Source organism: Schistosoma mansoni, chromosome W, assembly GCF_000237925.1.
Source record: "Schistosoma mansoni strain Puerto Rico chromosome W, complete genome".
Taxonomy (NCBI): Eukaryota; Metazoa; Platyhelminthes; class Trematoda; order Strigeidida; family Schistosomatidae; genus Schistosoma; species Schistosoma mansoni.
This window is the reverse complement of record NC_031502.1, coordinates 10,860,120-10,871,323: the sequence shown is the minus strand read 5'-3', so window position 1 is coordinate 10,871,323 and position 11,204 is coordinate 10,860,120. Positions and strand designations below refer to the sequence as shown.

The 11,204-nt window shown below is 31.3% G+C and overlaps 2 protein-coding genes across 2 annotated transcripts in view; both read left to right on the top strand.

Moving 5' to 3' along the window:
- The window catches only part of Smp_133570 (hypothetical protein), a gene marked incomplete at both ends in the record, with an annotated part of 27,165 nt that extends 22,542 nt beyond the window's left edge, over positions 1–4,623 (top strand). The window contains 3 exon segments of the mRNA XM_018788517.1: positions 749–975; positions 3,641–3,888; positions 4,576–4,623. Coding sequence (XP_018654052.1) covers positions 749–975; positions 3,641–3,888; positions 4,576–4,623 — 523 coding nt within the window.
- Positions 4,624–8,240: 3,617 nt separating this feature from the next.
- Positions 8,241–8,531, top strand: Smp_188370 (hypothetical protein; the record flags this gene model as incomplete). Its single annotated transcript, XM_018788516.1, has 1 exon — positions 8,241–8,531. One exon carries the CDS (start codon positions 8,241–8,243, stop codon positions 8,529–8,531), a length of 291 nt encoding a protein of 96 aa, XP_018654051.1.
- Between the last annotated feature and the right edge of the window lie 2,673 nt (positions 8,532–11,204).

The window sequence follows — 11,204 nt, the reverse complement described above, 5'->3', positions numbered from 1 at the left end:
CATTGACTCATGATTTCACTATGAAAATACTTTAATCTGTTGTATCATCAGAATGAGTAGATAAGAACTCAGGATATATAATTGCAAGAATGATAGATTTATGTCAGTAATAAGTAAATGATTCAGTTTAGATGAAACATGCAGTAACCGAAAATTGGGAATCTCAAAATTTTTGTAAAAAAAATACTGCTTTCAGTAAATCGTCTCAAAAAATCTTTTGTAGTTTCAGTATCTTACCAGACAGTTTGAGTCTTCTTAGATGTTAACACTACAAGGACAATCTTATGTCAGTTATAACATTCAGTATAGCTAATATACACCTCTGTTTGCTGTAATGATTTCTATTGAATTTCAATTAGGTTAGCTGTAAGCTTAATTTTAATCTAGCAATTTATGCACCTGATTTTTATGTTGTTTTTTTTCATTTGTAAGGAAGCAAACACTTACCACTGTTTGAGTCATTTTGGTGAGCTATTTGAAGCCACGTAGTAGCCCTAGTGAAACACTGCTAGCTCCTAACCCAATAAACATTATGCTCAATAACAGGATTATGCTTTTGAAATCAAAACAATTACTATTTATTTCATAATATTCCTCCATTTTAAAATAGATCTTCATGGTTTTCTTCTCGAAGTACCAACCTTATAATTCATTATTCTTCCACAATTATTTTTAATCATCAAGTTCATCTATATGACTCTTAATCTCAAATTATTGTTCAATAAATTAATTTTTAACTCTTCTCCAGTCTACAACCTACTGTTCATGATCAAGTTACTGCGAATAATCAAAAATTACAATGTGAACAACAACTGGATAGATTACATCTAACAGTTAGTCGAATGCGCTGGCAAATGGATTTACTTGAAGCCAGAAATAAAAAACTACAGGAGATTATATTAAAATATAATCCAGACGAACTGCTGCGCAACGAATTATACACTGTGAAATTAGAGAAGAAAGTTTCTCTGTATGGTATGTTCTGTCTTCTTTACATTGAATAAATAATGACACGTGATTGATAAAATTATAAGTAAAAATAGCTAGCCACAAATGCCGATAAACGTTACTTAGAACTTACCAAAAATTGTTCTAAAATGATGCACTGTTATCTAGTTTATTTCAGTTTATTATGCAGTCAATGACAGAAATCTCATAAGGCGTTGTTCTTGGGTTGTAGCTTAAAAACCTTTACAGAAAACATAAAAATTTGTCGGTAATACCGTTGTTTCCAGCAATCTTTCGATGAAATGTTTATTCTTACAGATATTATATGCTGTTCACTATCTACAAAATTATGCATTCATTTCCAAATCTTCCCACATAAATTGAGAGGATTGAACAGATGATATATATATATATACTCGCACTTAATTATATTCCTATAAAAGTGTGATTAGTATATACAGCTTTCATTTACAATAATAGTCACCCCTAGGAACGTATTATTTTCACTTTGCAAAAATAATCTATAAAACTGAAAAGAATAATGACTGTTCGTTTAGGATTTAGATATTTGTAGATAAATTCATCGCCTAGATTGATGTGATAAAGTCACTCGATGACATAGATAGTTAAAGGGTTTTCTAAAACATTATTCATTCCTTAAGATAGCCGTTAAGTTTTACGACCATAAAACAACAGACGCCACGCTTGAAAGATATAATCATCTTTTGTTCATAAATGTTTGATTAGCTCAGTGAATGCTGCAAGTTGATGAATACAGTTATTCCCACCATAGTGACAATGGCATTTGCCTTATAGTTGGATAAATATTTCCATAACTCGGAATCATAACGTGTAACTTCTACATGAATGAAAATATGCTACTGATGTAATGGCATCACTTTCATTTTTAAAGCGGCGTCATGTTCACTATGAAATGCATCCACATTCACTACTGCAAAAATATATCAATCTCAATTTTCTCTAAATCGTTGCACTATTCTCGTTCGTATAACACAAATCTAAACCATGAAAACAAAAAAACTTAGATCTTTGATTATATAAACAAACAGGAGGACATTATTGTATGTTTATAATATAAGATGCGTAACTTTTGTAGATAAATGTCTGTGTCAGCTGGAGTCTGTATGTCTGTAAACTGATATTTCCAGTAGATGCATTGGGAATTTTAGATAACTATGCGTTTTTAGGAGTAATAACAGTATAAAATAATGCATAAACAAGTGAATAATAATCCTATGTGCACATTGAAAGAGAATTATTGCATAATCTCCTTAGTAAACCTATTTTACATTTAAAAACTAAACATTTCAGTATGATTAACTTCAATACAAACTAAAAAGAATTCAAGTCAGTTTTTTTTAGATCGGTACTAATTTCAGTTATCCAGTACATTGTTATACTGTTTATAGAAAGAAACGTAACTGGGAGTTAACTTTGTTATATAGTGATCTCAAACTGAATTCTTTGAATCAATGATAATAAAAATAATAGACAATCGTTAATCAGCTCTGTATTGGTAAATACAATCAACAGGAATCCCTAATTGACACATTTTATGTTTGCGTACATCTCCAACTTATAGTTAGACAGTGGTTAGAATTCGCGTCACACACCATTTTCATCACATGTTTATAACTACTTAGCCAATCAAACCATTCAAAGAATTATCCTGGTTTTTATTCTCAAATTTCTGGTTAGCGTTTTTTTAGCGAGTTAGTCTTTCTATGGGATGGGGTTGCTAGCCCCATGCACAACCCTCCTCCTTTACCCGGGCTTGGGACCGGTAGTAACTATAGAAGAGCTATAGGCGGAGTTATTCTGAAATTTACTTTGGTCATATTGTTCACCATGTTTTACGTAGTTCAAGACTACGCCTTTCACAGCTTATAACCACTGAAAGAATTAAGCAAAGGTGAAATAAAGAATGGATTACCAATGTTACTGTAGGAAAATTTTTTTTAGTGATTTCATTCATTAGAACAAACAGAACATTAAAGAACGGTTAGAACGGTCTCCATTCATGCTTTTGTCGTCTAATGCACACAAATAGCATTCAACTATATGTGAACATGCAGAGGCTGTAGCTTATTTTCAGAGAAAGTTACTTCCATAAGTGTTTAATTTGATTGCTCAAGGAGGATCTAGGTCAAGTTTGAAAGTCAAATACAACTCCGTATGACTGGATTCAACAGATCACCGTTTCACATTATAAAAAGGAAAAAACTCATATTCAAACTTATTATGTATCAACTTCAACGACAGTTTAAAGTCGAAATATACTATATAGATAGGGGATTCGAAAAGACTAGACTTAGCCAAATATACACTACCCAGTTCTTGACTTTCAGTTACTGTATATATGAAATGTATTACTGTTTAATGCTTGCACTTATGTCTTAGGATATAAGAAGTATGTTGCCTTCTAGACGGTTATTTACTCAAATATCTCCCTGTGAGCCATATTCACATTTCGCTCTACAGGTAATTGGTATTATCACTGTAACTAAACTTTCTAAATGAATAAAGTTTCAAATATTTACCACGCGGACCTAAGAATGTGGTATTCGTCCGAACTTGGACGACAAAAATTTTAATAGTTTTTATTTGTTTTTCATTGATATTGTTTTGCATATCATTGTCTCCATCAGTATTAGGTTTTTTCTGATTCTAGACTTATCAACTCATCATTTTCAAGATTCGTGCCAATTTGTTCAAGTATTTGTTCATACTGAAAGTATATGTTACAGAAACTTAGATAAGATTTCAAACATAAGTCAATGTCGTGATCAATCAGCCGCTAACGATAACTCTGCGGATACACCAATAAATTGTATTCGATCATTTAAGATTGGTTGCACCGGACTGTTGGATGAAATGACCTGGGAAGACTTGGATGAACGACTTCAAAAGTTAATTCAGGTATAATATTGCTTCATTGTTTATGAAACTAAAATCATGTCAAATGTGTTAATTGCGAATTTGCATCTTTACAATGTATTTTTGTTTAACTAAAAATGGTATTAAGTCTGAAGCATAAATGCACGAATTCATTTCCTACTAATCGATTTTGTATACACAAATGATGACTGATATTAGGTGGAAACTTTCACGGAGGAATCCAGTCAATTCTCTTAGTCATGGGACTAAATATTTGTCATTGGCTGTTTTATACGACAGAGATACGAGACTTTTAAACTGTTTATTTTATGATTTGAGTCAAGCCAAATTAAGCAAGTTTAAGTTTTTAGAGAACTAACTAAAAATAAGGGATAATCACCGAATTTCAAGTTTGCATGGCTGTTAGTTTCGGTAACGTGAAATTTTCAAATCTTTAAATCCAATAAGTTCAATAGTAAGAAATGTGAATGAGCCCGGGACAACATTCTCCTTAAAGTATAAAACTTGTATCTCCTTGTTAAGAAAACAGTCGATGAAATATCAACTGAAAATCTATTGAAAATTAGTAAGCACTAGATAGCTGGATTCTTCCTATTTTGGGACTCTTGAACAGTGTGTACCCGAGATTTCAGATATCGAAGGCCATTTAGATGCTTTAGTCAAGATGAGGTAATTTTCGTTTTTCGGTTCTTATCATTTATGATACAGCTCAACTCTAACTATCACCAATTAGGCACTACCTCAACCCCAAGTTGATTGATTTAACAGGTGATAGCTTTTCTTCAGATATTTAAGAAACCAATTTTCAAGCTACTGGCATCACCAACTGAAGTTAATTTATATTAAAGTTATAGACTGAACAATGGAATAATCTGTCACGCTTCTGTTACTCACTGTTACTCACATTCCCTCTATCTAAATGATAATGTTTTCATATATATTAAGTATCATAATAGATTGAGCTTCTAAGAATATAAACATGTTCTTAAATTACTTATCGACTACTGCCAATGGGTAAAGAAATGACATACATAACTTACTATGATTACTTGCAGTTGATGGACTATACGAGTTACTCTGCTATTCTGTACTTCCTTTAAAATTAACATTTTATATGGTTTAAAAATCCCCACCTAATATTGTGAAATAAAAATAATGGGCTGTAATACTTTGAAAATTGAATATCATTAAACTGACTGCCCTTTTTGTTCATCTTTTATAAAAAAAATTTTCATCCCATTTTCCAACTTTTTTCATTTCGTTTTGTCTAATTAAATGGCTAGTCTTAAATTCGTTATAATTGGTTATTTATTTCTTAAAATTGGTATAGAATGTCAGTACTCGTCTACAGAGCACATTTTCTTCACATTATGGACGATAGTAACGTACAAAGTACAAGCTCTGTTGTTCCTCATGTTATCACAGAAACGGACAACGTATTTTTTAATACATTGTATCTCGTAGCTTCCAATCACTTAAAGCGTTAAAAAGCGCCATTAGAACTTATGAAAGAGCTACCTATCAAATATCACTCGAAATCTGGTATATGGGACTCAAAAGAGTTACAAAATAACGACACTGATTCATGGTAAATTCACCGCAATCACAGTTATTTACCTAGTAAAACCTGCTGAAAGATTTGTACATTATTGAAAAATTGGAATATACTGTAGTTTGAATCTTTCAGTATTTATTTCAAGCTAAATATATAGTACTAAGATTCTAAGCAAAATTTAATTGAAAGTTTTTGACAATAAAATTGTAATAAATAGGGACTTTTTTGTTGTGAACTGATATTCACTGAGAAAGTCTGAAAGTAATGGCGGAAAAGTAAATTTCATATCCACTTGTTTGTGCCTAAATTACAGTACATACACAAAATCTATTTATCAATCAAATTCAGGATATACTTTTTACCGTTATGACAGAATTCGACACAGTATAGATTTTTACTTCTAATATGATTTAAAATCATTAACTTTTAAATAGTTGATTAGTTTTAATTGGCATTTTGAGTAAAACAACTTTTCAATGTTGTTAGGTATTCAGTCACAAATATCTGGGGAGTTGATGAGATTTTAATTTAGACAACACCAAGTTGTATCAGTCACTGATTCAAATAAATTAATGTTCACATTTTACAGTATAATAGGCATCACACAATCAAAAGTCGTTGACAAAATCCCATGGGGCTAGGATCACACAGTATTTGACACACATCCAAAAGATATAGTTGTATTATTATTGTAAAAGATGTTCCTATAGATATATAAACCTAAAACACTCAGTCCTACAGTCAGAGACATCATCAAAGAGCTTATTGGGACATGACTGACTTCCTGTCTAAATGATATGTTTACACCTATTCGTTACTAGGGTTGCTCCGTCTAGATATTATTCAAATCTTGTCTATCAATTTAAGTAGCTGGATATATAATGCACATATTCCAAAATTTGCTTGTTATTGCTCTAACATCACTCCATTTTCCAATCAACTTGGCTCAGCTCTTTTTTAACACTCTCTTGTCACAGTCTCTTTTCAATTTGTTTAGCCCCTCAATTTCATATTCTTCATTACATAATGACAATGAATGGCACAAATATAGCTTTAAATTACAAGTGATTATTAAATTTCAGTCCCTGTATGAGTGCGTGACCTTGCTTGAAAACTATTGAGAATTTAACTAGCATTGTCTTTACTAATGCATTTTATGTTAGTGCATACCACCTGCTGTAGTGTTACGTCTTATATATATATATAATTCATAGAAGTAACTTCACCCTTTTACCTAAATAAATAAAAAGTGATCTACACTATTGGTATTTTTATTCATTATCATTAAGTCATTATACCGGATTAGAATATCTTGTTTAGTTTTTATGTCTATTATTTGGTAAATTTAAAAACCGAAAAAATCCAACAGTTAATGACAAAATCACAATATATAGGAAGATAAATAAAACTGAAGGGTTTAGTGTAGATTGTCGTTTATTTTGGAGGTAATTTGAACTATTAACTGTTGTCATCCTACTAAAAATTGTGAATCAGAGAAAATTAGTTAAAAATCTTCTTCAGACTAATATTAGAAGATTTTCAGAAACAATAGACTAGAGAGCAGAATGTATAGGACGCTATTCTTAAACCTCAGCCTTTTCCTGTGATACGCATCTAAGATATTCTCACCAATATTCATAGGTAGTGTGACGGAGGGATTTCGATCACTAAAAATTCTATACACGAAAGAGTTCCGGTAAAAATGTAAAACAGACAAGACAGAACTATTAGCTTTACAGCCGTGTGATTCTTTGCTACTTTATTATGAAAGTTATCGTAGTGCATTTTTGTGGTGCATTTTATGTTCGTTTTGCACATAGTTTTCACGACTTCAAGCAATTTAATAATTATTTTTTGTACTTCTCAACAGTGTTCATCAACGGTTATACACTAGTTTAAACTCAGAACCTAAGGTCCCTCATATTCCTGATGTTTTTCATACCACTAACGACCAGCTAACTAGTTCTCCGTCCCTTCTAATAGTTTTCCATCTTATGTTAGTCGGTGAAGAAAAGTATCGAAAATGGACATTTGGTTTATTCGACAAGACAGATGAATTAAATTTTGAGTAAATTAAAAACCCTGATGTTCGACAGTTTAGTTGGAAGCATTCCATTGTTATTGACAATCCCTTATCTACCAACCACAAAATGAGAGTCAAATGTCCACTGCTTGCTAAAAGTGAATATCTAGGTTAGGAAACATTTCTGAGAATGATCATTGAAATCGTGAAAAATTTGGGCTGTACACATCACCTTTACATAATCCAACTGGAGCTTTAAAAAATCCTACTGTTAATCATGTCTAAATTCCATTCCAGGTACCACTTATTGTGCACAAGATAAAATAAAAATTAAACTATGCTTTATACTTTACGAAATCCATTGTTTCAATACGTTTTCCTAATGTAATTTTAGTTTTATAATGTAGAAACACCGACTAATTACCTACGAATTTGTTCACTTCGGTAGACAAAATATTGTAATCCTAACTGGAAATATCACTTTATTTCTAACACACTGATCATAACATAATTACACTTACTGTTTTTGTTAATCTACAGTATTATATTAATTTCTTGGATCCTAATAATCAGTTACAGTTGGAATCACTTGAATTACAAGCCTACCAATTAAATTTCACACTCACTGAACAAAGTGAAATAAAAACACAAAGTATTGTACGATCCTTCACCACCACTACTTTATCATCTTCATCAGCTGAAAGTCAGTCACAGATCTCTTGTACAGTGTTGTTACCTATACCATATACAGATGAACAGATTAATTCGCAATCGCCAATTGTTTGGATAAACGATATGATTAATAAATATAATGCTAAACATTATACATTATCAATACAAATTCATTTGAAAGGTTGCACAATGAAATTCCCATTACAAAAAGATCAAAAACCACCTCATCAACATGTGTTTGAACAAAAAGAAATGTTAAAATACGTATGTTTTGGAAGTTTAATACCATTGATCACATTGAGTACATACTTATCTACTATTCGAGACAATTCAATAGTGATAATATATGGAGCAAGTGGAACTGGGAAGTCTCAGCTAGTGAATGACTTAACTAAAATTTTGGTTACAAAGTAAGTTGATTGTCTACAGAACGACTACTGGTTTTTAATAGTGAAAACTGCGATGTTAATCGTTCTGCTTGCTGATCTCGTAGGCCTTTTGAAGTAAATTTTATATATATATATATATATATATATATATATATATATAGAGAGAGAGAGAGAGAGAGAGAAAGAAAGAAAGAAAGAAAGAAACAGATATGCGGAGAGGAAACGTTCATCCGATAAAAGTGGTAGGAACTAAGTTAATTTAAGTTCAGATATCAAAAGACAACTGCTTAAAAATTCACGAAACTGAAGTGCTATCCAAAATTTAAAAAATATATCAATGTCTAATTGAAAAAAATCATCCTGTGTGCCAAAAACAGAGGAACTTCGACCATATCCGAATATGAGTGATGAACTAAGTCATCAAACACATTGACCCAACAATAATCTCTGAATAAGACTTAAGGTTAAATTGACCAGATGTTTATCAACAGATCGCTCAAGAAGCAGACGTTACGCACAACACTTAACGTTATTTGACGTAAAATAGATAATATGTTTGAAATTCACTAGGTATACACTACCTGTAATTAGTATGATAATAGTGAGTGAAACATCATCGTAAGCTTTTCATATCCATTCTCAAGTTGAGGAGAAAATAAAAATAAGAACATATCCAAAGAACGACATCATTCATATGTTCCAGCATTTTAGTGAATATATATATTGCAGGTATTTTAGAAGGCACATCGCTTTTAGAATAAAGTAAGATTAATTTAATAAAATTGATTCATCTGTTAGCTACAACTACAGTTTATCATCGTTTCGTAAATAAACAAATTGTTTTATTCAGATAGTTTTCAATAGAGTAATGTAATTCCAGGTAACTTTAGACATACCTCAGGATGAAAATAAATCATGTCCAGTTACTACTATTAAGTAATATTGTAATTTACATCACGAACCAACTTTGTATACACTATCACTAAAAATTAGTGAGAATTAGACAGCAATTTTGTTCAAGTATGGGGCTCATTAATACTACTTTTCTGAGGTCTTGACATGAATAAATCTAAATACATTTAGATTTTACAATGTGAGCTTGACCCTTAGACTAACGAATTGGTATCCGAAAACTCGAACTTCCATCTTCACTATTATTATTGAGCAATACTATCATTTCTCACCAAATGATGTATGACAAAAACCCTAATTCCCATCACTTCTGTATATATTCGAAACAATTCTCTTAAAATGAATACGTTATGGAACATATGTTTAGTGGAGCTAGTAAGGTTAACTGAAATGCTAAATTTGTGTGTGTGTGTGTGTGTAAAAAAAGACTGAAAACGTACCCATTTGATTAGTTATATTTCATTTCAAATCCATCAGTGCATTGCACATTGGATTTTTGGAAATCTTTAACAGCTCTAGTTTTCAGATAAGGATTTTTTTATACAGACACACGTTACATTTCTTCCATTGATTACTTTGACGTATAATATTTGCGTTTGATCAGAAAACAAAATTAAATCCAATGCTACTTTATATTTCGAAAAAAACCCTTGATGAGTTATTAGTGAGTTGTTCAAAGAGACGCAATAGAATTATGTCGTATTAGATCAGTTTTCAGTCAAGTTAATGTCCGTTTTGTTGGTTGCTGAACTTTACTAGAAAAATTCTTACTTTCTAATATTATTGTGAATTGTGTCTGTGGAATCCGACATACCCTTTAAATGTCTTTTCCACTGGAATGATTTATATCTTGAACTTAATTTCATCATGCTTATAATCTTTGCAGCATATACGTAACCTTTATTATTAAACGATATACTTTTTCAGTCCACACAGTAAGAATACAGTTTACAATTTTCGCTTTAAACACGATGGAAGTACAACTGTTAAAGAATTGAAGAGTGTGCTGACTCAACAGTTAAATTCATTTACAAATAATGGTTACCCCGAAGTGATAAACTTACTCAACATTCAGCATTTTCAAGGGTCATTTTCAGACCTTTTCAGTAAATTGAAATTTTCTTCGAACTGGTAAGTAACAGCTGATTCTCCCTTAAAAAAAATTCAAAACATTCATTTGAAATTTAGTAAATAAATTTTAAACTAATCAGTAATTTAAGTTAGTTCTACAATAGCACGAAACGGCCGTCTAGTGCTTCCAGGTTTTCCATGGTGGTCTAGCTTCAATTGACTCATGATCTCAACTATATAAAATTACTTAAATCTCCACAAAACCCCCTTCTGATTAATTCTATGTGTTTGTATGCATTCTAGAATATTTCTATAATTTTAAAATAATTGTGATAAGAATTAAATCGATATAATAACTTTCATATTTACTGACAATTTGGTAGACTTACAATTATTCAAGTAAATATCGTAACCTAGTAAGTACTTGGTGAAGTTCTTTTCCTTGTAAACTTTAAATATAATCCATAAAAGACAATATATGACCAATAACAACAAACAATTTGTAGCCAACCAAGTTAAAATGACCATGTTCAAATAGTTGAATGTTGCATAAAAAATATCAGAAGGGGTTTTTGTGGAGATTTAGTATTTTCATAGTTGAAAGCGTTAGTCGATTGAAGCTAGACCACCAAGGAAAACCTGGAAGCACTGAATGGCCGTTTCGTCCTATTGTGGGACTCCTCGGCAGTGCGCATCCACGACCTCACCTCGCGAG